The 15148-nt window shown below is 42.9% G+C and overlaps 1 protein-coding gene across 2 annotated transcripts; it reads right to left on the reverse strand.

Moving 5' to 3' along the window:
* Nucleotides 1–397: 397 nt before the first annotated feature.
* Nucleotides 398–3726, reverse strand: LOC116187683 (protein DETOXIFICATION 16-like). 2 transcript variants are annotated; one of them, XM_031516574.1, is made up of 8 exons: nt 3248–3726; nt 2080–2624; nt 1899–1985; nt 1619–1675; nt 1297–1535; nt 1056–1174; nt 838–924; nt 398–739 (listed from the first exon to the last, which is right to left on the reverse strand). In XM_031516574.1, exons 1-8 carry the CDS (start codon nt 3710–3712, stop codon nt 680–682), a joined length of 1659 nt encoding a protein of 552 aa, XP_031372434.1. In that variant the 5' UTR covers nt 3713–3726; the 3' UTR covers nt 398–679. The 2 variants fall into 2 exon arrangements, with proteins under 2 accessions (XP_031372434.1, XP_031372435.1); XM_031516575.1 differs by lacking the exon at nt 3248–3726 and adding an exon at nt 3010–3231.
* Between the last annotated feature and the right edge of the window lie 11422 nt (nt 3727–15148).

Raw genomic sequence — 15148 nt, forward strand, 5'->3', positions numbered from 1 at the left:
GCCTTGCTTTTGCGACCCGCAACCTCTAGCACCGCCTACGCCTACACCAAATTTGCTTTTCTCGTTACTTCCGTCGAAATCAAACAGAGATTGAACCCTCTGATTGAATGGAGTGATCATTTCCCTCGAGGGATCGGACTGATCTTGTTCGGACTTGAGCTAGAAAATCAAACCAGATCAAACTGGTTAAGTTGATGCATCTCTAATATATATGGTGAACTATAAGCACCCTGCACATTTACTAGGTATATACAGATTCCAATGCCGTGTAAAGAGTATGTTTCTCGTTTTTTTTCAACGACCATTACATCGAGTTCCCGTGCTGGTTATGTCCTGCTGTAAGAACAAGATACCGATATTCTCAATGAAGCAGAAGATGTCTGTTTTACTTGGATTGAAAAAGTATGGACGAAGTGATTGCGTGAATGCTGGTGAAGAAGAGGCAGAAGATAGCATTGATGTTTATATCCTGCATTTAAGAGAATCTAGGAAACATACTTGAAATCAATCCTAATGGATCGGCCCGAATCGAATTGTTCAGAGCCACTACCAGTCGATTAGCATGAACTTGCTGGAAGCAAAACAGGGGTCAGATGGATCTTATCGGCTCTAAAAATGAGAAATACACGAGCCTATTCGTCATTCTATCATTCAAGTTTTGCAGGTTCATTTGCTTGCTTCATGCCACTCCCTCCACCGGGACGACGGACTCATATACTCTCTCAATAGCCTTCTCTGCCTGCATAAAGGAGAAAATTTAGGCTAAAAGGGAACAGAAACAAAAGTACTTCGGTTGAGATTTTGTCGAATAAATTGGAAGGAAGAACCGAGCCTTACTTGTTGATCCCAGTTGGTACGAATGGTGATGAGAAGAAGTGAGAGCACTTGCACGATGAGGGCGCATATGATCCCAAGCCACAGTCCCTGCCCAAAACATTTGTCAAAGTGAAATTCCATAGAGGATCCCCCGGCGTCAAAATCACGTTATAAAAGAAAAAAATGATATGGATAGCGTTCTCTTCTCGTGTGCTAGAGAACATGAGAAGGAATCTCACCTTACCACCGACATGTAACACGAACGCCAGTAGAACTGCAGATGGAATCCCAACTATATAATATGATCCGAGATTCACATAAGCTCCAATCTTTTGCCACCCGCATCCTCTAGCAGTACCTGCTGAGAAAAGGACTGGTCATTTCACTCGAAACAGAATAATTCAAATTCAACTGCTGCCATTTCTCGGTATAGGGGAAAAGAAAGATGCAAGAAAATGAATGTCAGCGAGAGAAATGGACCTGATAGGACGCATTGGAGTCCATCTAGGAAGTTCGAGACTGCGAGAATTGGCATCATGACAGCAACGTATTTCACTACCTCTTCTTCACTGCTGTAAGCATAGCCCCATACGTTCCGTATCAATATTAGGATGGTTCCGAGCAAAATGCCCTCTGTAACAGCCATCCCTAGGACTACACGAACTGCCAAAATAGCAGCTTGAGGTTTCCCCTCCCCAAGCTCGTTTGAGACCCGGGTGCTGCAGATTAAACGTGGTTTAGAATTAGAAATATATGCATATCAAAGGAAATGTACAGTTTGTACATTGTTCAAAGTACTCACCTCACTGCACCGCTTAGGCCAAATGGTATCATCCAAACTGTTGCAGCAGTGTTGAGACTGCAGAAAGTTTTCGGTGCTTGTCAGGAATTCACAGATGGAATTGACAATGAAATGTAACAGAAGCAGATGGAATGAACAGAACGTAAAAACGTGTTATGGAAATCGGTCTCTTAGCAAGGAAAAGATCGAGCACTTCTCAGGGGCTTGGATTTTTACGGAAGCTGGTCTCTTAACAGGTTAAGAAAAATGAGTTTCGAGGTGAAAGCCAGACAAGATTAACCTGATGGAGAGCACCGAAGTCTCCAAAGTCGGATTAGGGAGGAGGCCTGAGAGCAGAACCATCATTTCAAATGACCACATCTCTAAGCTGCACAGAGAAGAACGCCCAAATCCGAGTAAATCTACAGCAGTAGCCACTGAAACGGCTACAATAATTTTATCTATGGATATTGAGACCTTACCACACCATAACCGCTGAAGGGATGGCCAGTCTGATGAAAGTAAGAACATTGTGCAGGGCTTCCTTAGAGAACCCGGTCCAAGTCTTCGAGCAAGAAGGAGAGAACTTCACATAAATCGCCATCAATAGCACATTCAACCAATAAGAGATAGAGTTTGCAACGGCAGCTCCTCTAAACCCGAGACCCGACTTGAAAACCAGAGCCCAGCAGATCAAGATATGGAGAAGAGTGACAACTCCCGAGCTTATCATCATTGGGAAGACGATGCTCTGCGTCTGCAAGAACTTCACAAGGCACTGGAGGAGGCCATAGGCGAAGAGACTCGGGATCATGAACCTGGCATAAGTTCCGGCTACTTGTGCTATCTCGGTTTCCTGGCCGACAGCGACTAGGATGGGCTCCGTGTTTGCCCAGATCACTGCGAGGGGCACACTGACAAGCAGTAGGATGGCCATGGCACGTTGCGTGTGGACCCCGAGCATGTGGTACTGCTTTGCCCCGTACGACTGGCCACAGAAAGTGTCCAATGCACTCGCCATCCCAGTCTAATGACAGTGGAAAAATTCGTCATACGAGTGGAAATCGAGCATCCAACATAACGAAATGATTGCTTTAAGCCGTATAAACATTTAACTGTTTAATTAATTGCACTGATCTACCAAATCCATAACTTCGAGTTCTGATACCATGTTATAACAGCCAACCTCGAGGGCTCGGTTCTCTATCCATAGAAACACCAAATGTTGCATTCTTAGCGTCTACAGAAACCTTAAATAACGAACTACAAATTGGCAGCAAACAAAGAGTTCAAAAGATTAAGAAATGAGGTTGCAAATTCAGGTCTAACATCATTGTTCGCAATAAACACCGAGGCTGTAAAGTATCGTAACTTCCAAGCCGTTCAAAAGACAGATGCTGCCGAAAGCTTACCGGTCGGAACACAACACAGTTATGCAATACTGACTGTGTTGTAAGGATAAATCCTACTTGAAGAGAATTACAGCAGGAAAACTTCCTTTCCCCGAACAAACACGAATAGGTTCCAATATTTATATCGATGGTGCGGTTTGTCATGTATCATGTAACCTAGCTGAAACACGCAGTGTCTGCAAGAGAGAAATGTCGCGGGTGGCCATTAACAGACAACAGATAGCAAAAGCCAACCCACCAGTAAGCTAAAGCCAGTGACGGATGCGAAGGAAGTGGCCATAGAAGCGCCGGAGAGGGGCAACTCCCCGAGATGGCCGACGAACATGACCGAGATCATCTGCAGGCAGTACAGCAAGAGGCTGACGGATATCAGAGGACCGGCGAGCCATAGTTGCTTCTTAATCTCCTCGAACACTTCCCCTCTCCCAACTAATAAACAGCAGACACCCTTCCCTGTCTCTGCCTTGCCATTTGACCCCAATGCTCTCAGGGCATCATCGTCTTCTTGATGTTGGATCAGTGGAGAGTGAAGAGAAGAACCCTTCTGCTCGTCACTCTCCATTATTGAGCTCATGGTTTGAGGAAGAGGAAGACAAATCAATACTGGCCTAAGGGACATGTCTATATATATATATAGATTGGAAGGATTCCCTTCCTTTTTGTCTTCTTCTTCTGCTGTCCATGAAATACTTACAGAGTCCATATCAACAGATTATCTTCCTAACCAGGAACTGCATTGGTGGCTTAGAAAGCTCTACCTGAACCAAGCCGAACTGAATCAAATCGAATCCGATCATCAAATGACATTTATATATGCGGATGCTGTAAACAAGAGCAGTTACCAGTCATCGCATGCATAAGGGGGGTTGGCGAGATTATCGTGGTTTGGGATTGTGAACATGCGAACGGGACTTCTCGACCGTTGTTTTAGCATATGATTGATCAATGATTTGGTGAAATAATCAAAGTTGGATTGGTGGTTCGGATGGTGCAACTCCTTCGGTTAAAAATCAAGATCGAGTCACCATGAAGCATGCGGGATCAGCGAATGTCGCGGGTCATCTGCACGTCCATGTGTGGCCGAACTTACTATCCCGTGCTAGCGGGGTATTCATAAGTATAAATTGTGTGACTAGTAGGGCGAAGTCCGATCCCCGGTTAAAGTAGTAATAAGTTAAAAAAGTGATGATAATTATTACGTGAAGGGCAAGATCTGGTGAGGCGGCTCATATTTGGCCTTACATGGGCAAGAAATGATCACATCCTTTGACTAGAAATGGAGAATATACATCTTCCAACAAATACGCTCTAATAATTATCGTATATGTCCCACCTCATGCAAAATATTCTTTCTTTACTTATCAGATTTTTGCAACCTTCTTCTCTTTGCTGTCTATCTCTGTCATTGTCTCAACACACACACATGATTATGAAATGTTTATGTTTATACAGTGTATATATACATCTTCACATTCAAATTGACAAATATATTTGATCAGTTCTGTATGAATATCGAAGATCAGTTAGTGAAAACTGTGTGCGCCGGATCTCCAGGTATTGTTAAGGGTTTCATTTCTTCTCAGAATAATTATTGAAATGAACTAAATTAGGAGATAGCTTGATTAAACCTTTGATTTTGCACATATGGTCATTATTACTTAGTAGTCAATTGTAAAGTCTTTTGGGCACTTGCCATGATGAAGCTCCTCAGAATCCACGTGTTTATGACAAAGATCTGCCCTTGATTTTGTCTTCATGCACAAACAACAAGACAAATATCATTTACTAAAAATCAATACCCTGATTAAGGACTTTTTTTTCCTGAATAATTAAAGAATATATATATATATGCACTAGTACTCATGCACCCGCTTCACGCGTGCGCGATTGCTTTCGGGTGTTTGAGTAAACTCGAATATTAGTTTAACAGTCCAAATCGTCGTTATCAAGCCTAGGAACAAACTGGTCTATAATTGAATTCCATGCATCAATAACTAAATCCATATGAAATTGAACAAACTAAAGAAATTGCTAGACAACAACGCGGCCATCTTAGTCGTAATGAATAAGTCGTGATGGTCGCGTTGTTATTTAGCAAGTTCTTTAATTTGTTCAATTCATATGGACTTGGTTATTACTATGTGAAATTCAGTAATGCAATGATTTGGACTTTTAATGTTACAATCGAGTTTGTTCCTAGGCCTGAAAGCAACGATTTGAACTGTTAAACTAATATTTGAGTTTGTTCAAACACCCGAAAGCAATCACGTCCGTGCATGAGGGCTAGTATTCATTAAAAAAAAATTGAATTAGAGGCTCCAGTGACAATAAAATAACCCGTCGTCCTCATATTTTTCTTTTTCATTGATGCACCATTGCCGAAGTTGATCAGCTGAGCAAAGTTTTTTTTTTTGTATAATAAAATAAACTGGGCGAAATTGATCGGCTGTGGAATATTGTCACTTCGCTCGTGCACAATTACTTACGCATTAGATGAAAAGCTCAAGTGTTGATATAACGTTTTAAATTGACATTTTAAGTTGTTTTAAAGTATTGGCCTAAATTAGCATTTATATATGAAATAGTTATAAGCCACACGTTGACCTATTACTGTAAGCTACTTGCGTTGAAGTGAGTTTTTTTCACTGTTTCGTAGAAATGTTTCGTGCAGTGCATAATTTAGAGCATGAGTTTAATAGCTCAATTGTGCGCACTATAAACTCTTTTTATCGTTTTGAACGGAATAATGAACTGCATTAGTAGTATTTGAGTACTTGATCAGATAGCACCATGATGATTATTGAGTCATGAATGGCTAAGAACTCCCATACACGATTTCGGAATCATCGCAAATAAGCAAAACTCATGTCTATACGCAGGAATAATCTCAAATAAGCTAAAACTCATCCTGCTTTCGTTCCGCTTTAAACAAAAAAGAGAAACATTTTCAAGGGGCATTGGGACATATGAAACCCAAACCCAACAACAAAAAATGAAACATCATCCATATAAGTCCAGTTATAAATCAGAGCAAGGTTCTATCAGCTGGCGAGATGAAAAGGATACATGGAAATCTTCCCATGTATGCCCCTTTTTCTTCCACTTTGTTTTTCTCGGTTTTCTTGTACAGGAACAAAGGTATTAGAATGTAATAATCACTTATGTGCAAAATCATATTAATCTTATTCAGCAAAAATAATAATAATCCTAAATGACCGGTGATCATTAAAACTGAATTTTTTGGCAGTGCACCTATGCTTTGAGATGGCACATCATGTCCTCGACATTGAGGGGAAAATTACTCGGGTGATATAAAACTTTTTATGCTGTAACGCGGACGGTATAAAATCTTTTTTTTTGTAACAATTTGATACAAAACGTATCAAATTATTTCAATCAAGTCCAACTCGTCAATTTTCGCCGACGCCGTGAAGACTTTCTGACGTGGTGCGTTACGCGACAAGCTGTATCATACGTAAGCTTAAATCTTTTAGCATGATATAACAAATGAGTATAAAACTTTATTAAGATATAATGAATTGGTACAAAACTTTATTAAAATGTAACAAATTGGTATAAAACTTTTGATGTAATGAAATGATACAAATAGCGGAACAAATGAAACAATGTTAAAGTAAATTAACCTGCTTTAAAGAAACTTGACAAGCACAATATGGATTGCTTTCCTTTTCAAAACAGCAACAACCCATGTAAACTCAGCAACAACATAGTATGGAATATCATATCTGTCTCTCACCATATTCAGTAAAGAACTCTCATAACTAAATGACCAAGAGTTATCAAGACAGTTATACCCAATCGTAATAATAAAAGGGGTAGATTATTTTTTCAAATCTCAACAAGAGGAACATTAAATAAAAAATATATTGCTCCCTTAAGGTCCTCTTATTCTGAAATAGTGTCCCCCTTTTGTTAAAGATTTAAAGAGCAATTGAAATTTGAAAAGAACAATCTGCCATTTTATTATTGCGATTGGGTGTAACTGTCTTGGTAACTCTTGGCCGTTTAATTATGAGAGTTCTTTACTGATTATAGTGAGAGGCAGATATTGTATTCCATATTGTGCCATTGTTGAGTTTACATGGATTGTTGCTGCTTTGAAAGGGAAATCAATCCATATTGTTATACTGAAGTTGCTTTAAAGTAGATTAACTTGCTTTAATATTGTCTCATTTGTTCCGCTATTTGATCATTTCGTTACATCTTAATAGAAGTCTTGTACCAATTTGTTACATCTTAATAAAGTTTTGTATCAATTTGTTACATCATGCTAAAAGATTTAAATTTACATACGATACGACTTGCTATGTCACATACCACGTCAGAAAGTCTTCACGGCGTCGGCGGAAATTAACGGATTGGATTGAAAATTGTTACAAAAAAAATTTATATCGTTCACGTTACAACTTAGAAAGTTTTGTATCACCCAAGTAATTTTTCCCGACATTGGGCATGCAGCGTTCTTCGTGAGACAGCTCATAATCACTTCGGGGCCGTTTGGATTCAGAGTTAAAGTTATTTTGATTTTGATTTTAATTGTAGAAAATGACAAATGAGATGTGATTATAAATTTTACTTGGAAAATGTGTATTTTTGTTGTGTAGTGTGTTGAGTTAAAGTTAAAGTTAAAGTTAAAGTTAAAATCAAATTTTTTTGAATCCAAATGGGCCGAATCATTTCTCATAGTACTGCGTAAGAGACCATTGGACACGTAAGGTTCAGAAATGGAAAGAAAGCGCATAAGCCACATTGGACGAGTGCAACTTTATTAGTAGAAAAGCAGAGTGTACAGGTCTTTCCAGTATATTCTTTGTGCTCTCATTCCATGAAGAAAGTTCAGAGTTATGCTAAGACAAAACAATATGGAATAAAGTATGTATCTGCAGATTGATGAGCATAAGAACAGTTTAGGGCCATCAAAGTTGAACTTATGCAGAAAGGACTACCGGAAGGTAACTTGCCTTTGATAGGAAAAAAAGGCACTGGGATCATATGCAATATGAGTGAAAATGTTTTTTACATACTAATTCGTTAATTTATAAAATCCACAACAAATAAGATAACAACATTAGCACTTTTTAGCACATTAGAACCTTCATAAAGATATGGAAGAATATTTACCGAAAGGTAGTGTACTGAAGCAATGGTGTCATCCTGGCGGTGAAGAGGCGGGTGTTGTTGTTGTATGGGCAGTGGAAGGCTGCCGGAGGAGGCCAAAGATGTGAAGTTACTCAACGACAGGTACTACCGGCTGTTGGGAGGAGGCCAGCGTCTGCTGTGAGGGATGGGATCTCAAAAATTCTAGACAGTAATTAGCACCTGGAACGAATAAATGTTAACGTTAGCACATAAAGAAAAACACGCTGACAAATTATCTTGCAAAATACAGTAAATAAATAATTATATATCCCGCACAATACCTTTATCCTCTCCACAGTTTAATAGCATTCCATTCTCTCCTTTGAACTAACCAGTTTCAAAGTAGATGTTAAAAAGCAAAAATTACAGATTAAGTGCAGCAAAGTGCAGTTAATACATGTAATAACAATAAAAACAATGAAGACTTTTAGCAATAGAACATGAATGCCAAATCACTCTCTAAATCGTTATTCTTCAGTCACTGAGACTCAGATAAGAGGTTCAAAAGTTTGCCGATGATGTGATATTTAATTACGCATCCGAGCAACCCCAATTCACTAATCCATAATGGTTATAGTTCAAAATTCAGTCGTGGAACTCCCGATCAACTCTCAAAAGAAACCATGTAGACAAAACTTATTAAGATAGCAAGCAATCAATCTGAAGAGAATGCTAAGGATTAACCGTTTATGAGAGGGGGAAAGTAACTGCAAGCACCCGCAGAAGATGCGAGCTGAAATTCATAACAGCCTTTAACCTTTTATCTCTTTTTTTTTTCGGTTGATAGGGGGCCGAAGCCCGAGGACAAAACAAAAAGCAAATATACAAATAACTAAATCGAACAAAGACGGGGTAAGGCAGCCCCAATAATATCTCCAGCAAGTAGAGCTCTAACTTCCGGCGGTGGAATATGTTGAATGTGTAACCCCAAGGGTAGGCTAAGTGACCATCGTGCCATCCAATCCGCTACAGAATTCTCTTCCCGATACTGATGACTGACTTCAACCTGCCAGTCACGCTCAAGCCACGAACGAATCTCCCGAACTATGGTTCTCAATTGTGGTGCTCTTGGCCCACTACCAGCGATGAGACGAGTGACTAATAAAGAGTCAACTTCCAATAAAACAAGCCGATAACCGAGCTCCCATGCCAGCTCCAATCCTGAAAGCACTCCCCATAACTCCGCCACTACTGCCGTTGCAATCCCAACATTTCTCGCAAAACCTGCGATCCAGACACCATCCTCCTTCCGAAGGACTCCTCCCGCTCCTGCTGGACCCGGATTCCCTTTCGAGGCTCCATCCGTGTTTAACTTGATCCACCCACGTGAAGGTCGATTCCAACCCACGAGTTGCCATTCCCTAACAGTTCTGCGAACTACAACCTGATCCTGCCATCCTACAGAGAAGGACTCGGCCGCCCGAAGAATGGACACATGCGCATCTTGCGGCCTAGAAAAGGTTTGGTCAAAAATTGACTTATTTCTCCACGACCACATAAGTCAGCAGCCCACGCCAAACACCACTGCCCATGAGATACCCTTCTGATTTTTTACCTTAATACTCAAATTTTGCACCAGCCAATTATTCAAAGGCACAGAGAAGAAGGATTGCCACATGGAGCGCGGTATTAGCTGCTTCCAGACCGCACAAGACAAAGAACAATCTCGTAGAACATGGAGAGTATTTTCCACAGCAATATTACAACTAGCACACAGCGAGGATGAAGCTAAATTTCTTTTTACCCGATGTTCATTTGTAAGCAATCGGTCATGCCCGGCGAGCCAGAGGAACGAACGGATCCTTTGTGGTCCATCCCACTGCCATATAATTTTCCACAAATTTTCTGGGTGTAGACTAGATCTCGGGCATAGTAACAAATACGCAGATGAGACCGAAAACGAGCCTGAAGCCTCCTTCGACCAAAACAAGAAGTCAGTCTCCATGCTAGCCTTCGGTGGCACCACCGCTGCTACCTTCAACATCGAAGAGTGATCCAACCAATTCGAGAATACGTTCCAATTCCAGCTGCCACTGACATCTACAAAATCCGCCACTGGTCGGCCTCGCAGATCTGCGGGCACCTCCCTTCGCGACAAATCTAATAACGGTCGACAATTAGGAATCCAACTGTCCTCCCAGAACCGGGCCCTATCACCACGATTGATGGCCCACGTAGCACCTTCTGAAACCTGATTCCAAGCCCGCGCAATTGCTTTCCATAGCCATGAATCTTGGGGCGAAATCTTTAACTTCAAACCCTCATCTACACGCCCCACATACTTCTGTGTAAGTACCCGTACCCAAAAAGCCTCCTTTTCAGTCAATAGACCCCAACCCAATTTAGCCAGAAATGCGTCGTTAGCCTGCCTGAGTCTTCGTAGTCCCAAGCCACCTTCGACCACAGGCCGTGTAAGGGTCTCCCAGCCTACCAAGTGAAGCTTCCTTTGATCGGCCAAGTGACCCCATATAAAATTCCTGCAAATACGTTCTAATTCATCACAGATTGATGCTGGGAATTTTAGAACCTGCATTGAATAATAAGGGATGGTTTGAATTACTGTTTGGGCAAGAGTGATCCTGCCTGCTAATGACAAAGATCTACTCTCCCATCCTTCTAATCTAGCTCGGACCCTCTTAATCACACTTTGAAAATGATCTCGAGTGACTCTCCCTACGATTAAAGGCACTCCCAAATATCGCCCTAACGAAGGCGCGACCACAAAACCACTGGCTTGCATGATTTGGGCTCGCAGATCAGGCGGGACATTTCGTGAGAAGAACAACGACGACTTAGCTGGACTGACCTTCTGCCCCGAAGCTGCACAAAATGCATCCAACACGTTCTTGATGACTTGTACTTGCTCCATCGAAGCCTCCGAGAAAAGCAACAGATCATCCACGAACATTAGGTGAGAAATTGGTGACCCATGCTTACCTGTTCGAATTGGTCTCCAAATCCCATCCCCTACTGCACTAGAAATCAAATGCGACAACCTCTCTATACAAAGGACAAAAATATAAGGAGAAAGAGGACAGCCTTGCCTGATTCCACGACCCATGTTGAAAGACTCCGTAAGCTCCCCATTCCACAGAACTTGCATCGAGGCCGTCGTAATACACTGTAGGATTACTCGTCTCAAATTCGAAGGGAACCCCGCAATAGCTAAGGTGTCACGAATGAAGTCCCAACTCAGTCTATCATAGGCCTTTTCAAAGTCAATCTTGATCGACATGAAGAGTTTTTTCCCTCGCATTCGGCTCATGGTATGAACCAGTTCTTGCGCAATGACAATGTTGTCTTGAATGTGTCTCCCAGGGACGAAGCTGACTTGATTCGGAGAGATCAAATCCGACATATAGCGTTGCAGCCTATTGGCGATCAATTTCGTTACAAGCTTGAAGGCAACATTACACAAGCTTATCGGTCGAAAGTTATGCAGCGTCTCTGGCTGAGGAATTTTTGAAATAAGCACCAATAGAGTATCGTTCACTTCAGCTATGGACCGTCTGTTCTCGAAGACATCCCGCACAAATTTAATGACTGCTTCAGAGATAACCGACCAATTCTTTTGGAAGAACACCGCTTGGAAGCCATCGGGACCCGGCGCCTTAAACGGATCCATATCAAAGAGAGCCCTGTAAACTTCTTCCGGTGTAATAGCTCTATCAAGATGCTGTAGCTTATCATGTAGAACAGCAGGAAAACCATTTAGTAAAGTAGTAGGCCGTATGTCATTAGATGCCACATATAGTCGCTGGAAGTGTCTAAGAGTCATACACTTCAACATAGCCTCGTCATTGATCCACTCCCCCTCGTCATTTCGTAGGATTTCAACTCGAATACGTCTACGCTTCTGGACTGCTTTGGCATGGAAATATTTTGTGTTTCGGTCTCCAAGCTTCACCCATTCCGATCGAGACTTTTGATACCACATGATTTCCTCTTGTGATAGCACCTCTTCCAGCTCAGCCGACAACTTTGCCTCGAGCCTCGATAAGAAAGGATTCGTTCCTCGCTGAAGTTTGGATTGTATCCCTAGAAGGCGAGCCATCAACTTCTCCTTTCTCCGATTAATCGAGCCGAACGTGTTTCGATTCCAAATTTGTAGCTGCTCTCGACAATAAGTTAGACCCCCAGGTAAATCAGTGACGTTGTGCCATGTTTCACGAACGAATCGGGGGAAGTCCTTGTGTAAATGCCAGGCAGCCATATAGCGGAAAGGTCTTCGCCCTTGATGACTGCCCCGAAAGCCAGTTGTATCAAGCAAGAGAGGATGATGGTCTGATTTCAGTCGGGGCAAAACACGAACACTACAATCAGTAAATGTCGTACGCCATTCCACATTACAGACCGCCCTATCCAACCTCTCAAAGACCCGTTCATACCCAATTTGTACAGGGCCGTGCCATGTGAAACGTGGTCCGCTACTCTCTAGATCCATTAGTCCGCAATTATCTAGTGCCTCTTGGAAGTGGGCTGCCGGGATTGGATTGAATGGAGCTCCGCCCTTCTTTTCTGACGCATCGAGAATCGTATTAAAGTCTCCCAATACAACCCATGGTCCTGTGATACCTGCTGAAATGGTTGAAAGACAACTCCAGAGATCTCTCCGATTCATTATAGAAGGACTAGCATACACGGCCGTAAACTCCCATGTGCGATCATTCTGAGAAATACGACAATGCAAAGCCTGTTCATGGCGGTCATGTACTGTCACCTGTACAACATTTGGTTGCCACCAGACCCAGATGCCTCCCGAAAAGCCTTGCGCCTCAACTCTTTCAACCGAATAATCCGAGAATTTCCGACATACAGCATCAGCTTTAGCTCCACTGATTCGTGGCTCAACTATTACCACAATATTCGGTCGGTGGTCACGAATCATCTCCTTCATGACCCGAACAAACCTGCTACTGCCTGCTCCACGACAATTCCAACAGAGGACACGCATTAAAAAATTAATGAATATAGGGTACTGAGGTTTAATACCTCAATTATCCTGAGGGCTTTGGCCCCTTTCCATGGAGTTATGCAATTCCTCCGTTAACCGAACTTGGTTAACTATTGTCCCCCCGACCTTCGTCGCATGTGTTGCCTCCTCGACAACCATAATTTCCTCCACTGTATTAGCCTCATGCGGCTCCGAACCAGTGTCCATTGGTGCCAAAAACAATTCAGCTTGAGATGCTGCTACCCCAAGGGTCGGAGACATAGAAGAACTTTATAATGGAGAAACCCCACTCACCATGGGATCTGGGGCCATATCTGCTGAAATACACCAATCCCCGCTTCTATCTTCTCCGCACTGGATTGAAGTGTCAGAAGTAGCTCGATCAGCACCTTTCGATACCTGGGTGAGCTGAAGCTGCGAGAAAGGGGGAACATTTCCGAAAATAGCTGATGGGTTGAGCTCAGGGGCTTGGCCCGATGGAGGAAACCCCTTAGCTATCTCAACTCGGGGTGTCGCCTCCCCAACTTGGAGGCCTGCAGACTGGGCATCCAAGGTCCTGCACGACCCTCATGAAAATAGTGACTTTGAGTTCCCACTGGGCTTTGCCGCTCGTACTTTTGCCTGAGGCCTAACAGCTACTGTTTTTGCTTTACCTTTAACAGCCTTAGAGGTTGAGGCCTGGGCCCTAGAGCCCACACCCTTAAATTGGAAATCTTGACAGCCTGTTGACTTCAACTCACCACTAGTCCTCACCGTAGACTTTCCTGCATCAGATCCAACCCGCTGTCCTCCTGCCACTTCCCTATCTGAAACCGCAGAATCCTCCTCCAACACACGAAATCGTGATCAATGGCCTTTATCCCGCCCACTTCCCTTTCCGTTACTATCACCCTCACCCTTGTTTCGCCGGGAATCGCGGGGCTTCTGTTTTGGCCGTTGGACAATCATCCATGGACCGGCCGCCGACTGCGTGGTCAGAGCTGGCGCGGGGACCGGCACTACAACTTTTGGTTGTACCTTTGCCAGGACAGATTCCTGCTCCGCCACTTGCTTAGCCAGCTCTACTCCTTCATTAGTTCTCGTCGACAATGGTGTCACCCGATTTTGTTGTACAAGCTTAGGACAAACTTCCTGACGATGACCATAACAGCCACACTGGAAGCACACCAGATGGATGCTCTCAAAAGCTGCCTTGTACTCTTCCCCATGGATTGTGAACCGGGACTTAAGCCTTTTGTTTAGATCTACTTCAACACAAAAGCGAGCAAAATTTCCAATTTCCGAGGAGGCCGTTTCACGATCTACTTTAACAATTCGTCCAATGTAATTACCTATCTCAGCAAGACTTTCATCGTTGTAGTATTCCATGGGAAATTCGGGGACACGAACCCACACCATTGCATGATCAATAGTCGCCTTTGAAGGGACGAAGTTAGGCCTCCATTGTTGGATTGTCAAATAGTGCCCGAGAATGGTCCAGGGGCCACCCGCTATAACTGCCTCACGGTCCGCCTTGTTTGAGAATCTCACCAAAAAGAAATCGCTTCCCAGGCTAATTAGCTTGAAAGACCTCTTCCACAGTTGTGTCAGCCTCTGCTTAAGATACTTGTACCCAACCCTTTGTCCCAATACCTTCACAATCAATGATCCCCACCATGGAGCGCGAAAACGTCTGAGTTGTTCCTTAGAAAACCTAATATTCGGGCAAAATTCAGAGCCCGGATCAGCTTCCTCTTCCTCGCTCGAAGGTTCTGGTATCTCCTCAGGCATTTCCATCGGTATCTCCTCTGCCGCCGGCATCTCAACACCTGCCTGTTTTACCCCCAGATTCCCCTCCCCAGTTGGTTCCTCTGATTCCATATCCATGTTGACCTCGCCATCTCCTGCCACGACGGCGCTATAGGATAGTTTTCGCTTCCCTTTATCATTAGCCAAACCCTTCTCTATCCCCTCTGTAGTGTCTGGTGTAATGCCCACCTGGCCAGCATTAACCTTTTATCTCTTGATATTTACTTGGGAAGAAAG

The sequence above is a fragment of the Punica granatum genome, chromosome 8, assembly GCF_007655135.1.
Source record: "Punica granatum isolate Tunisia-2019 chromosome 8, ASM765513v2, whole genome shotgun sequence".
In the NCBI taxonomy this organism is placed as follows: Eukaryota; Viridiplantae; Streptophyta; class Magnoliopsida; order Myrtales; family Lythraceae; genus Punica; species Punica granatum.

Excerpts from the sequence above, each read along its gene's own strand:
- LOC116187683 (XM_031516574.1), bottom strand. The coding sequence starts at position 3,712 with ATGGACTCTGTAAGTATTTCATGGACAGCAGAAGAAGAAGACAAAAAG. Across the intron at positions 1,536-1,618 it reads GGCCTAAGCGGTGCAGTGAG|CACCCGGGTCTCAAACGAGC; the intron begins GTGAGTACTTTG and ends TTTAATCTGCAG. Across the intron at positions 740-837 it reads GTACCAACTGGGATCAACAA|GCAGAGAAGGCTATTGAGAG; the intron begins GTAAGGCTCGGT and ends TCCTTTATGCAG.